General features: G+C 36.7%; 2 protein-coding genes and 2 non-coding genes across 4 annotated transcripts in view; 3 read left to right on the forward strand and 1 right to left on the reverse strand.

The window, feature by feature from the left end:
- The window catches only part of LOC133840233 (NAD(+) hydrolase sarm1), a 45548-nt gene extending 40990 nt beyond the window's left edge, over positions 1-4558 (reverse strand). Inside the window, exons 1-2 of the mRNA XM_062271945.1 lie at positions 3967-4558; positions 3765-3901 (exon numbers count right to left, since the gene is read on the reverse strand). Of these exons, the coding sequence (XP_062127929.1) occupies positions 3765-3901; positions 3967-4543 (714 nt within the window). The 5' untranslated portion in view covers positions 4544-4558. The remainder of the gene's footprint in view (positions 1-3764; positions 3902-3966) is intronic.
- A 3064-nt stretch (positions 4559-7622) lies between these two features.
- On the forward strand, positions 7623-8640 carry LOC133843678 (uncharacterized). The gene has a single exon (XM_062277326.1). The coding sequence runs from the start codon at positions 7702-7704 to the stop codon at positions 8557-8559; it is 858 nt and encodes a 285-aa protein (XP_062133310.1). The 5' UTR covers positions 7623-7701; the 3' UTR covers positions 8560-8640.
- A 135-nt stretch (positions 8641-8775) lies between these two features.
- Trnal-cag (transfer RNA leucine (anticodon CAG)) lies at positions 8776-8858 on the forward strand. The gene has a single exon. It is a non-coding gene; the product is annotated as a tRNA-Leu (tRNA).
- Positions 8859-12029: 3171 nt separating this feature from the next.
- On the forward strand, positions 12030-12112 carry Trnal-cag (transfer RNA leucine (anticodon CAG)). The gene has a single exon. It is a non-coding gene; the product is annotated as a tRNA-Leu (tRNA).
- The last annotated feature ends 2665 nt before the right edge of the window (positions 12113-14777 follow it).

Genomic DNA, 14777 nt, shown 5'->3' on the forward strand with positions numbered 1-14777 from the left:
CAGTGTGCGTTATGTGTTATACGTCGTATTTCGTTCTGTTCTGTTGTTTTTTTTTTTTGTGGTTAGTTGTGTGTATTTCAACAGTTCTCGAAGCGCTAACTTCCTTTTGCCCGAACATTTGTTGGCGTACTAATCGATTTTTTGTTGTGCCTCAGCTCAGCGACGATGACTCTCTCTCATTCGCTCTGAGTAGAAGTTCGTATATATTCAGTAGCAGCAAACAGCAGTACTCATTAATATACCCAGACCTGACTATACATACTAATATATATATACACACTATACACTATAGTTTAATGTTGCTTTGGCACCTCGACTTCTACCTGCACCTTCCATCCCATCCCATCCATTCGCGTATTCGAGTCGAGTATAATCTCCAGCTAACGACAGCGACAAGAACCACTCACGCTCACGTTTTCTGTGTGATGAAGAGCTTGTCAAATAGTTTTCAAAAAAGAAGCGACTGCATAGGGAGTGATCTGCTAGTGAATACCCTAACAGATCGTCAAGCAGAGAGAGCAGAATAGAGTATAATTTCTAGATAATTATTATAAGTTCAGTCTTCAGCGAAGTTATCCAAACTATCCGATATACTTTTCAGTTACGGACTAAATAAAAACTGGACTTTATCCAATTATAAAAAAAGAAGTGATGAAGTGTAGTTTGATATTTTATAAAAACCGTTTAACAGGAAAAATATGTGACTCTTTAATATTAACTATTAATATATTTAACATAAAACATAAGAATCATAAAGTTATCCAAGTTACAATATATATATATTCAGTTGCAGTCAAAATAAAACTTATGAACTTTAGCTCTTCTTATGGTAAAATATTTGTCTAAAAAGAAGAGTTGAAGTTTTCTTTCATTAAAGAATAAAAGGATTCTTTGATATTAGCTTTTAAAGTTGTTGACGAAAAGCTAAGACAGAGCGTGAACAAAAGTTTCTAACTTAAAAAATCCTTTAATTTGTATAGAATTAATAGAATATGTATTCACCGTTTTAAGTTTGATGTTTTGTTAAATTTTGTTCATAAGTCTTTCCCTAAGTTTAAACTACTTCAAAGATTTTTCAAACTTTCAACAGAATATTTTTCCTCTACTTATTTTAATTGAAATTCAAAGACTATATTTTGAGACTGTTGTGGTTTAAATTCAAATTGCTATTTAACCATTTGAAGTTTGCTTTTTTGCAAAATTTTAAAAAAAATTTAAAATTATGTTAGTTTCGCTGTAGGTGTAAAAATTCGTAAGTTTTGGGATAGGCTCCAAAAAGAATATTACCTTTAAAAGTTAATTTCATAATTTTAATTTAACCTGCCGTTTCTCTAATTAATAACTTATAGTTTAGTGAAATATCTAATAGTCGATGCTACCCGCTTTCCTTAAAACTACTACCGGATATAATAAACTAAGCACAAGGTGTAAAAAAGCGTGTTTAGTTTGCGTTGAAGTGGCAGCCGAATGCTCTACAGTTAAGAATAGGTAGAATACACATCTATTTCCTTTGTGAAGATTTCGCTGATATAAAACTCGAAATTCCCCCATTGAAATGATTGACTAAAATGTGTTGATATCAATTGTATTGTCAGCACCAAATGGGTCATCGAGCCTAAACTTTTAATTGAAATGTTAGCTGATAATCATTTTATTAGACTAACGTAATCACTTGGTTTAAACTGACTCACAACTGACAATCGATATGTGCGAGCAATCAGTCACAATTCCACAGATATATAATACCCAATAAACCAGCTGATCAAACCGATCAAACAGATCAGCGTAGCGCAAAGCACGAGCCAAAGCAAAAGCAAAAGCAAAGTAAAGAAAAAATCAAAACTCAAGTCAAATCGAGTGGCGATTATTCATATACCCATAACGTGCATAAGTATGTACAATATGCCAATAACTGGCCGTTAACTAATTTACCTGGCACATCGTTATTCGTTCGTTCGCTGTTCGAACAGAGTCGAGAGTCTAGAGTCTTGTTGTTGTGCCTGCTTCGTCGTCCACCGCGCCCCCTTTTATATTCAAATCTTGCTAAATATTATTTATTAATTAAGTTGACGCTATTTTCTACCTATTTACTGCCGCTTGCCGCTAAAATATGGCCAACCAGTCTCGCCTCTCTTCTGGGAGTGTCCGCCAACCTTTCTCCCCCGCTCCCTACCTCCCTCCCTTTGCCCTCTGGAGAGTCGCGTGAGCTGCGAAAGCTGACCAGAAAAGACACAAATGTGTTTGCAAAGCATTTCGCTGTGGGTCAACAGCGTATGCAAAATCACAGATAAGAGAGTAAACAGAATGTTGTGGGAGAGACAGAGAGACAGAGAGAGAAAATACCGCTCAAAGAGAGCGAACGGTACGTGACGTGAGCGAAAGAGTGTTACAACTTACATGAAGTGACCCTAGGGCACAACTCTATAAATAACTATTAGGCATTCTTTGTGGGTGTTTTTCATTAGAGTTGAGAGACGAAGCTGGTTCAAAGAACAAAACGTGCTAAACGGAACGAACCGAAGGAACACGGAATGGAACTAGAGAAATATTAATTGAAGCAAATAAATAAATGGAATTCATTGTACCATGTTTGGAGACAACTATAGATATATTTATTTGATCTTGAATTGGTATTAAGAATGTTGATTCGATTATTTAAAAAAGAAAGCTTAAGAAACAGAAAGAACCTTGAAGATTCGAAATGGAAGAAAACTAAATTAAATAATAGGAACCATGAGTGAATGTACGTATGTGAAATTTTATATTTACAAAGTAAAATTCCTATGTTTTATGATAATATTCGTAGCACTTTAATCTTCTAAGGTTACTTAAGAGTAACCAATCGATGATCCAAACAAAGTTTTCAAAACCGAAACGAACCTACAGAACATAAAATACTAGAGTTAACTAACTAGAGTTAACTAACAATGATAACATTATGAAATGCATTCATGTAAAATTCCAGCATTTAAATTATGTAATTTTAATTTTCTATGGGATACATTTGATCAAAAGTGTGCCCAATCGATGGTTTATAGAACAGACCCTATAAAATAGAACGAGCCTTAGGAATACGGAATGAAACTATTTTAGATTCATTTGGTAAAGCAAATAAAACAAAAAGAAACTTTATAATTTTGAAATACATTGCGCATAAATTTCCCGATTACCTTCGAAAATTAATGATTTTAAGAGTATGCAAACGATGATTGAAAGAACAAAGTTTAAAGAACGAAGCAAACATTCGGAACTTAAAGTGGAATCATGTCAAATTACTAAAAGAAAACTTTATGAAATACTTTGCAATACTTTATGGAATTTGTAAAGCATGAATGAATTGTTATTTTTGTGATTTCGAGCTAAAACTTAAGTTTTCCCAGAAATACATTTTGTTCATAGAGTATGCTATCAGTAGAACGAACTAGGCTATAAATTCATATATGTACATCCATACACAACAATTGAGTGGATACGAGTATGTATAACATAGATATGAACATGGAAATATGTTTAGAATTTTATAAAGTCTTTGTTTCATAGAGATAGTCTGAGTTCTACGAATAACCAATGAATTCCCTTTGTTTCGTAAGACTTTATCTTCATTTCAAGTTAAGGAGTTGGTTTATATTTATTTTCAATGTCATAGATTTAGATCTTTTTGTAATATTAAATGACATTATGTAATTTCCCATTAAAATGCCTCATTTAGTGTTCAAATATGTAGCTGAGTTATTGTAAAAATGTATATCAAATGTAGTACTCACATTTCCGTAGCTTCTCATGCTGTTGGGACTGAGGCTGAAGAGTCTGCCCAGCTGATGATGATGAGTAGGAGAACCGTTGCTATTCGCTGGCGAAATGGCAGTGCTGATGTCCGTGAACAGCGGCGAATGCGAGTGATCTAAAAGAGAGTAAAATAAAGTTAAGTAATCGAAGGAAATCTCAGAGTATAACTCAAGGACTCACCTGCCAGCTCCAAAGCAGGAGACATGTCCTTGGCAAAGGCAAACAGATCGTTGTTGTTGCGAATGTCCGAGGAGTTGAGTGTGAGACTCGGTTTGCGCACACCTAGAAAACTAGATGAGGCCGAGGAGCAGGCGCTGCTCTGACCGCCATTGCTCGTCGATCCATTGTAGAAGAGAGGCGTGCCACTTGTGGGCGTCACATTGGGCAACTTATGCGACTCCAAAGGCGACGCAGACTTGGGTATAAAACTGTTTCCGCCACTCGAATTACAGTTGTTAGTGCCTGACACTGAAGTGTGTCGCTTCAAGAGGGGAGCGGGAGGCAGTTGAGAAGGGGACTGGCGATAAATGTTGCTGGTCTGCGCATGTGGCAGAGAAACCGAGTCACCCTGTTGCTTCGGTATCGCCAGACGCAGAGTTTGCCTCGCTGCTAGCCTACGTGCAGGCGCAAATTTATTTGCTGCCTGTGTGGAATTATTATTGCTGTTGCTGTTGTTGTTGTTGTTGCTGTTGTTGCTGTTGCTGCTGCTGCTGTGGTGAGCTTGCGCCGCTGTGCTAACGAGCTGTGGTGAATTCATTTTGTTTACGATCGCGTGCGACGAACGAGAGCGAGTGAGAACACGCGGCGTATGCGCAATTTTTCTTCTGACTCTGTGTCTGTTTATCAATGAATTCGTGTTTGCTATATGCTTTTGTTTGTTGTTGCCGCTTCATTCAGCGCCGCACTGCAGTTGCACAATTACATAAACAGAAAAAAAAAACGGAAAACAAAAATAAACACAACAAAATTAAAAAGAGATATGGTGAGAGAGAAAGGCAAACTTTTTAAATGTTGAGCAAACAAAAAAAATAAAACAAAAATTGTGTGTGCTGTGAGAAGTTCTGCAAGTCGAATATTCTGGTTGTTGCACCTTGGGACGTGCCCCTGATGCGCGTCCTCAGCGCCTCTGTGTGACCCACTTTGCCACTTTGCCACAGAAATGCAGCCAACACCTTTTCGGTTAAATATTTCTTTTGGCACGCTTAATTTATTGTTACTGCTGACTTGTTGTTTTGCTGTTCTTTTGTCTTTTTTTTCGTTTTTATTGTCGTGGCTCCGCTGTGAACTTGAGCTTTACGTGGTCGGCTTTAATTTGGATGCCGACATTAAGACTGAGACACTCCGAACTCAGACTGCGACTCTGTCTCAGTATTTTTTTTGGTTTTTGTTTTTCTGGCACTGAGAAATCGCGTCGCGTTGCTCAATTTTCGTGACTTGCGTGGGAGCTGCCATAATAGTCCATATGCCATTTAATGGCGTGTTTAATCTGTAATATATATATGTATTGCATATATATATATACACAGATATAATACACAGAAAAAGACAGCCACGAAAAATGTATCCATTTTAGTTTAAATTGCACACGCTAAATACTTGGAAACGTAAAATGAATCTTATTGCCGCCGCCAGTTATTCAGTGTTCATATATGTATGTAAAAGTGCGTCGGTTGATCGGATCTGAGAACTGAGAGAACTGAGAACTGAGACTCCAAATAGACCTTGAACTCTGTCATAAAGGGTTGCGCTAAGGTCGCGAAGCATCTGTTTGAATCTGAATCGTAAATTAAGAGTTACAGCTGCTGAGAAATCTCTGTGCTTAGGTAACAACAGCCTCAAGTTTTGACTGTTAATAAATGTATAAAAAATGATTTAAATTTCTTTGATTTTAAATGCATTTCAGTTGTCAATCTGCAGTTGATTTAAATCAGTTTGATTGTCAATTCTGTGACTGCAGTTGCAGTCAAGCTGTCACTGCAATTGGCTGATTTGTCAGATTGATGCTCTGATTAAGTGTCAACAAATTTGGAATTGAGAACCCAAACAAAAATTATAGCAAAAAATGAATTGTAATAAATATTTTGCGAACTTTATAAAAAGTTTATATACTTTTTACACCCGCTACCCATAGGGTAGAAGAGCATTATAAATTAGTATGTAACCGGCAGAAGGAATTATAGTATATTTCGAAACTTATGGTACTATATCAATATACCAAATACAGCCCTTGGTCTATTTATTAGTATTTCTGTAGTATATTAATTTGATATATTTTAAAATTAATAGCGCACTGTTCTTTTTTTTATTCAAGATAGATAACGGGTATCTCACAGCCGAGCACACTCGACTATAGCTTTCTTACTATTTTAATTTATTTGGTGGGCAAAAATTTATAATTTCAATATTTGAAAAGAAATTCAGTAGAAGCTATGAAATAATTTGCCATAAATATTTTACGACGTAGATTTACGTAAGGTTTTTATACTTTCTTATAACCTGATATTTTTTTTTGACTGCCGAACAAATAGTATGATGATTAGTTGAGAATATTTGAAAGAGCTATAGTAAAAGTTGATAAATTTATGAATAAAATCATTTATGAATACCAAACTATATATATGGAATTTCTTAGTTTTAGTTGCTCTTTAAAAAAACATCAATTTTCAATTGTTTAATTGTCCAGGAATTTAATTTTTTTTTTAATTGGAATTAGTTAAATTTGAAACTTTTATTGAATTATGTTATACGAAATTCATTATTATATTAATTTTTCTTCAAATGCTTTATTTTGAACATGTTTAATCGGTTAAAAACAACTATAGTTTTTATTTTACCACAATCATTTCACTTTAACTGCATCTGAATTAGCTTTATTGCTCTTAAAATTTCCCAATATTCAAATGTTTCATTTAATATTAAAATGTATTATGATGAATTAGTTGTGTTACTCTTGGAATGCCTCAAATTTGAATTATTTATTCAGTAACAAGTTAATTTAGTTTACCCTTTCAATTATTTCACTTCAACTGCAACTGTTTCGCTTAAATTTGCATGTTAATTTTGTAGGTGCAGTTTTCAATATTTCGCTATGCAAATTGGTTACAAATTGACAGCGTTGTAAACTGAAACTGAAACTTTGACAACTACAAATAAAATCGAAAATTACAAATTGAAATCGAAAACATAAGTAAAGACAGCGATCTCTGTTTCAATTTGAATTGCAGTTGTTGTTTCAATTAATCCATTGAGATTGACAACTAATTAGCAAGTTGTGTGTGTGATTGAATGTCAAACACTTGTTGCACACACACTTACACAGACACACACATACACATAGAATTGATGGACAGTGTCAGATTTGAGTGTCAAAAGTGACACGAGACATGGCTTGACACATTTGCTTATAGAGATTCTAATGAGTTAGCAATTCTTTTCTCAAACTGAACATAGTTGAATTTGCATAGCTGAAAAGTTGAAAAGATTGAAAACTCTGAAAAGAGAAGGCGAATGAAAAGCCGTCGGCCTTTGGCGGCAAATGCCTTTGCCTTTAACAGAGTTTTAGCTACATTTTTGTTGCATATTTGCACACGGATTTACAATAAATTGCAATTATGCAAATGACAGAGAGACACCGCAAAGCGAACTAACTTTTAAGAACCGGCTTGAACAAAAATCTTCGCAAAATGCCAAACATTAATCACTGAGATTACTTGGGCACCATTTAGCAATTATGCTTATTGACGGGGCGTGTCAATTGGCCAGATGATTAAACGACTTCGAATCGAATCGATGTGTTTTGTTTCGTTAGGTTTCGATTTGACTGTCCTGTTTCTAGTTTTGGGTCAAGTTCAAACAAAGCTGAGCAGGCTTTTCGCTTTTGGCATTTTGCTTTTTAGACGCTTCTCAGGCAGCGACATGAATGAGGAGACGCTCGACATACAGCGTCTCATGTCGTTCCAGACACTTGTGGATACGGATAAGCAGCTCTGTTTAGACAACTACAGTCAAGAGCGGATGGACGAGAAGCATCGCATGAATAAGTACTTCAAACGCAGCGAATACATAGCGAAACAATATCGCTGCGATCCGGCGGATAATGAATGCTTTCTCGCCTTCGATGTATACCCGGTTAACAACAAATACTGCGCGGTAATCTTCAGTCTGTGCGGCATCTCTTCACACTTTTTCTACGTGCTCTACTGGAGTGTGATCGAAGAGTCGCGACTGGAGGATCCGGAGAAATTCATCTGTGATCTTTTGGCCCACATATTCATCTCTGAAATACCCAAGCTGAAGAAGTTCTTGGTCAAGTTTGTTCTCTGCCGCAATTCGGTGATCAATGAGCGTGTGATCAAGTTGTTTGCCGAATCGAGAAAGACTGCAAAGTTGTACAACACATTTCCATTTATTTGTGAACCTTTGGATTTGCGGCATCATCAGTTGCACGATCCGTATACGCAACATGCCTGGATGGAGATATTGCAGGGCAACATCGAGCAGACAACGGTGCGTGAGATCTTCTCAAAGTATCGGGAAATCGCCATCGAAAAGGGCAACACAATTCTTCAGCAGTTTGTCGAGCAATTCTTCTACTTAGCACGCGACTTACTCGACAGCAGATTTCAGATAAATCTTCGACTGTGTACCATGGAGCGTATGGATAACTTTGAGCGCATCATAAGGGCGCACATGAAGGATTACACGGATAAGGTTTTGTCGCGTATGTTTGTCTTCGACCTGATAAGAGCTCTAATCCATATTTATGGCTTCTGAGAAGCAACTATTTTGTTATATAATCGATTTGGCATTCAAATTTTTTGTATATACCTAAATTCAATGAGTTTCCATCAGCAATTTTTCATCTTTTCTTTATATTCTTTTTTTTTTTTTTGATTTGAATAAATATGTAAACATCAATTCATCAGCATTCTGCTCGTTTTGTGTGCGTGGCCAGTTTCTTATGGCGACTTTGACACTCGCTGCTCAACTGTCAGGATGGCCGAGTGGTCTAAGGCGCTGCGTTCAGGTCGCAGTCTACTCTGTAGGCGTGGGTTCGAATCCCACTTCTGACAAGAACTTTTTTTTACATTTTTTAATTTTTATTGCGATTGTTTTATGTTGATTTTATTGTACATTCGACATTTGCAATTAGCCAAGAGTCGCGCTGTTGCTTAACCTGCATCACACATAGCGTACATAAAAATCTAAGCACTTAACGGCCGCCAATAAAAAGCACACACACAAATCTTATCTCTTAAACGTTGTTCAGACTTTGCGAGAGGGAAAAGTGGCATTAAAATGCATTAAACGTGCTACTAAGGTTTTTATCTGTGTGCGTTAACAAAGTGATTTATCAAATTGTCTGACCATGGCGTGGCAGAGTTCACACGTGCCACATTTTGGCAGTAGGAAAGAATACGACAACTAAAGTGTCTACTGATATCTCAACTTCACTTTTCGATTTAACCTGTTTTTACTGCTTGTTCAGATAGTAATATTCAACCATTACTGATAAAAGTAAACAAAACACATTAATGTAAAAAAATAGCTCAGACCTTGTACGACAAATGCTTTAATTCGATTCCAATTTCGATTCTGTTGACGCAGTTGCAAGTCAAGCATAATATTTTTTAATAATAACAGAACTGACCCAACCAAATGGCATTGAGCCCGTGCCCTGAAAATCGAAATCGCATTCACAACTGTGTCAACTCTTTGTTTATAAACAAATGCCACAAGATATTGCAATAGTATTTCCCTTTGTTTTCTTTTTTTGCTGCACTTGACAAATACAGAAAAAAACGGTGTCACATTTCACATTTCCCCACATTATATCATTATACCTTCTCGATTCGATCTTTGATCTTGTGTGATCTCGATTGATATTTGAAGCTCGCAAAGTGCACAAATGAAATATGAAATTGAAATTGAATTGAAAATTGCGTGCGCAATTGTTTGCTAGACTTGAGAGTTTGACCTATTTCAACGATTATAAAATTAATAACACTTATCAAGCAGAGAGCTCGAGAGAGTGAGAATTGCAATTTTCTCTGGGCGGAAAAACTGATTGCAAAGTCGCAAATTGAATTTGTGTTTATACTACAAATACGGCGATTAAGATTGAGGCAAAAGTTCAATGGCAAATGCGGAACATTTTTGCGGCATGTCAAAACATTTCATGCCATTTGGTTTTTTCCCCTTCAGATAAACAAACAATTAAATTAGTTTGAAATGCGCATGCATACTCGAATTATAGCGGAAAATACTCTCGCACATTCATCTATAAATAACCCAACAAAATACGATTTTTGATGTCGATTGCTATGTCGATGTCGGCATCAAGTCAAAGCGTTTCCCTTTGACTATGCAAAACAATGCTGCGTCTCTATTCGTTTTAACTTAATACAATTATAAGATGCATCGATTGTGCATTAAATTGACGCTGAAATTGAAAATGAAATTGAAAGCATAAGAAATATATTCTCTTATACACGGTAGAGTGAGTTTCGTGAACTTGTTTCTTCCCCACATAAATCAAATGAAAATGTCGCCAAGTGTCGAGAAACTCATTAAAATATCTTTGCAAAGACAACAAAAGCCAACAAAGTATCCCACAGTGTCTATCTACACAGAGAGAAAAATATCTAGATGTTGATTTAAGATGCTTTCCTAAAAATCTTATTTCAAAATGGTTCTTTTTAAAACGGAAAAAATCTTAAATAAGATTGTTTCAATCTAAAAAACTAACTTCAAGATTTTTCTTTATAAGATCGAAAAAAATCAAGAAAAAATCTTAAATTTTATCAAGATTGTTTTAATCTTAAAAAAAACAATCTTGAAATAAGATTTTTAGGTTGAAACAATCATAAATTCAAATTTAGATGATAAACATCTTTTTTAAAGATTATAATCTTGATTCGAAAATGTTTTATTATAGATTGAAAAGTAGATTGCAAATCTAAATTTAAGATTATTTGATCTTGATTTAAAAATTTGGCTTCTTGGTTCAATTTTAAAGATTTTTCCATTTTTCAAAAAAGAGTTTAATCTTTAATTAAGACTGTTTTATCTTCACATTTGAGTTATAATCAATCTTATATCAAGTATTCAATCTATAAATAATCTAGAACGTTTTATCTTGATTTAGGACTTTGCCATCTTAATTCAATTTAAAAACTTTTCCATTCTTGAAACTAGATTATAATCTTATATATAGAATGTATCATCTTCGCGATTTAGATTTTGCGTTCTTGGTTCAATTTTAAGATTTATCCTAGAAACAAAATTATAATCTGTAATTTTTATATTGGTCAATCTAGATTTTTTGCAAATTTTCGATTTCGATTTAAGAATTATTCTTCTTGGTTCAACTAAGAAATACAAACAATTTTAATTCAAGATTTTATTCTTGTTTTTAGTACGTTTTTTCTTTCTGCGTATATATCATAAATAATATAATCATTCACTCGAACCCAGTTGAGTAAAAAAAAAAATAAATAACAAAATACAACAAAAGACTACCGCCTCTAATGAGAGAGGATCGAAAGAGCGTTAAGTCTTCAAATGACACGCCCACAGAAAAACCGCAGTATTAGCGCCCTGATTTTTGTTGTAGAATGCGGGTTGACCCCATTTTCAAACTGGCCGCTGATTTCGGAACTTTTTTTTGGAAGCTTACCAACCAAGAGCTTTACTTTATTTTACATGGTTCTGTGTGGCTCTGTGACTAATCTCTTGTGGGGCTTGTTATTGTTATTGTTTTTATTTAATGACGATTGTGGCCTGAAGGCGCAGCCCATAACGGGCAGAGATAAGATTTATCTAAAAAGGGGAAATAACGCTGCCGTCCGTCGTCTGGCAATTAGTCGGCATTTGTACACAAGCAGCAGATCGAATCAGTTTAATTTGCAATTATTATGCCATAAAATTGCAGTTAACGTATTTATTTTAATACCGCTGCAGGCCAACCTCCAAGCAATAGCGATATTAACTGCCCATTAGTTGAATAATTTGTAATGCAGCCCATAAATTGTTGGCAAATTAACAACAACGCAAAAGTTCTAGCAGCACAAAGTGCACAGCAAATAAATGGGAAAACTCGAAACTAAAATCCCTTAACCGGAATAGAGATTTTGTGGTTGCCATAAAGTTAATATTTATAGCATGCTGTAAATCTAACAGCGTACATTAACAGCATAACAGCAGCGCGCACAAAAGCGGCTTTTGCTCACAGAGCTGCAACTGTCAGGATGGCCGAGTGGTCTAAGGCGCTGCGTTCAGGTCGCAGTCTACTCTGTAGGCGTGGGTTCGAATCCCACTTCTGACAAGAATTTTTTTTGTACTTTTTTTTAAATTTATTTTGATTTTTTCTACAATTGATTTACATTAATCCGACTGAATATTAAAAAAATACAAGTTGCTAAAACACATACACACATTTTAATGGACCGCATGTGTTTTTTCGTAATATTGTTGCGCTGGCTTCCTGGGTGTGGGGGGTGTGTGGGTGTCGTCTGTTTGACTGATGGAAAACAGCAGGCATTGACTGGAAGATTCACGTAGTTGCTGTTTTTATTCGCTAATCGCCCTCACAAACACAGTTGTGCACTGTTTTTTTCTGATTTTCGTACGAAAATGAAAACTTTGATTGAGAAATAACCAAAATAATTGAATTGATAACTCACAGTTGTTTGTACAATTTAATTACGCCGTCTTATTTATGTTTGTTCATTTATCTGCCGCCCTATTCGACTTTTATGTTGATTTTTTATGCGCATCTCGCACACTGATGTGCAATTAAACAAAAGCCAGACGATCAACACAATGTATACGAAACGGAGGCAGAGGCGATACTTTGTGTTTTTGCTTTGTAAATATTATACGTGTATAGAGAGATGGATTCATATTTGTCTTGGTGAAATTAGTTCGTAATTTCAATGTGCAACTCACTGAAAACGCAACTCATGCGCCTCACATAATCACAGGGAACTGTGCTTGCCGCCCCGATGATAAGCAACGGAAGCTGTGGTTGGAGACGCCGGAGACGCAACTAGTACAATATGGATGTGGATGTGGATGTGGATGTGAACGTGGATGTTCAATCGTGGATGCTACTGACGCCTGATGACTGTCGGCTGTTTGTTATTTGCTGTTTGCTGTTGTTTGACTGACTGACTGACTGCCTGCTTGCCTGCTTTGCCTTGCTTACTTGTTGTTGTTGTTGTTGTTGGGGTCTTTCTCGAAATTCCTTCGAGTCAATCAACCCGTCAGTTGTGGCGCTTATTGTTGTTGCTTTTGTTATTGTTGTGGTTGTTCTTTCTGCGTGCTTTTAGCTTTGCTTTCTGACCAAGCGACCGACTGTGTTCACTGCTCACTTTTCGGTCATATATTTTGGACGTCGCGTCCGTTGTATTTATAGACACATGGAACACACACTACACTACACACACACGCACACACACACACGAAATTTGAACGTAAAGATTTCGTAATTGCATAGCACAAGAATCGCGGGGGGAAATGCGTTTTGCCAACTGTGTGTTGTGACAACAATTAATAAATGCGGTAACAATATGGCACTTGACTCAATTGGGGATTGTCAAGGGAATCAAATTGTTAGGTACAATATTATTATTATTATATTTTTTGCGCCGATAAGCCAAGTGAAGCCCCCCCTAAAAAACAAACTACACTACACACGTAGTTCTCGACTCGCGTAACAAAACAAATCGAACGCACCTCGACCAGCTGTAACTTTCCGTTAAGACGAAATTTTCGAACCGACGCGTTGCGCTTTTTTGCTGTTGACTGCAGCGACGCAGTAGCGCAGTCGAAGGCAAAACAGCAGCGTCAAGCACAAAGCAGATCGCACGCTCATTGAGATTCGCCCCAACGAGAGAGCCGCTCTCTTTACGCTGACGTCACAGCGCAACAGCTGTTGTGCGCTGCAAGCACAGCGCAGTTGTGACGTCACGCACAGCTTTAGTGCGTAACCTGCACAGCAGCACGAAGCCTGACAAAGATCGCAAGAGAGCGAAAGCGACGACGCCGCGCAGCAGCAGCAACAGCGAGAGTGAGAACGACAGCGAGAATGAGAGAGGGCGCAAAAGCAGCGGCGTTGTTGTTGCTGTTCGCTCTGTGTGGTGCGCCGTAAAGTTTTGTTTTTATTTCTCGTGTCTTTTTATTTGTCTTGGCTTCTTCACTTCACTCACACACACAAGCAAACTGACAGCGTCAATCCCGCATGCGTGGGCAGCACACACACATACACACATAGAGAGAGCTTTGGCTTTGGCTTTAGCTGCACGTGCAGCGCGCCAACTCTCAAAGCAAAACCATAAACAAAACAACGCCAATAACAACAACAAGAGCAACAAAGACAACAACAAAACAAAATTGCATGGCTAATTAAATTTCTATTAGCCAAGCAGCAAAAAAGCAGTATTTAAACATGTTTTCAAATTGATTTCAGCTCGCTTTCTTCAGAGCTGTCGCTGAGACATTACGTATACGCCCCCATAATCCACACATACAAGAATATGTATGTTTGTGTGTAGAGCAGACTTATGAATTATTATTGCGGCTAAAAAACAATGAAACCTGTTAATTAACTTTGTACAAATTTGGCATAAAATGTCGCGACAACAACAATTAATGATTAATGTTCGCTGTGGTCAAAGTGTCTTCCCAATTGTCTGGCAGTCTGTTTTGAACTTGAAAGCGAACATTGACTCCGAACCAAGAGGAAGTCGAATGGAGTTTTTCCTTTTGGGCCAACTCACAACTTCAGCTATCCATCTAACTTGTCACTGCTCTTGTTGACCCACTTAACTGAGCCATTGTTATGCTAATTTACAAGCTGGCTGCCTGGCTGCACCCACTGCGGTTGCAGTAGTAAGTAAAATAAAGTCAAGTCAAGTAGTTGCTGCCACACCCCGTTGCTGTTCCATATATTTGATTCATATTTATACACATTGTGTCCAACTGACAGT

The sequence above is a fragment of the Drosophila sulfurigaster genome, chromosome 3, assembly GCF_023558435.1.
Source record: "Drosophila sulfurigaster albostrigata strain 15112-1811.04 chromosome 3, ASM2355843v2, whole genome shotgun sequence".
NCBI lineage: Eukaryota > Metazoa > Arthropoda > Insecta > Diptera > Drosophilidae > Drosophila > Drosophila sulfurigaster.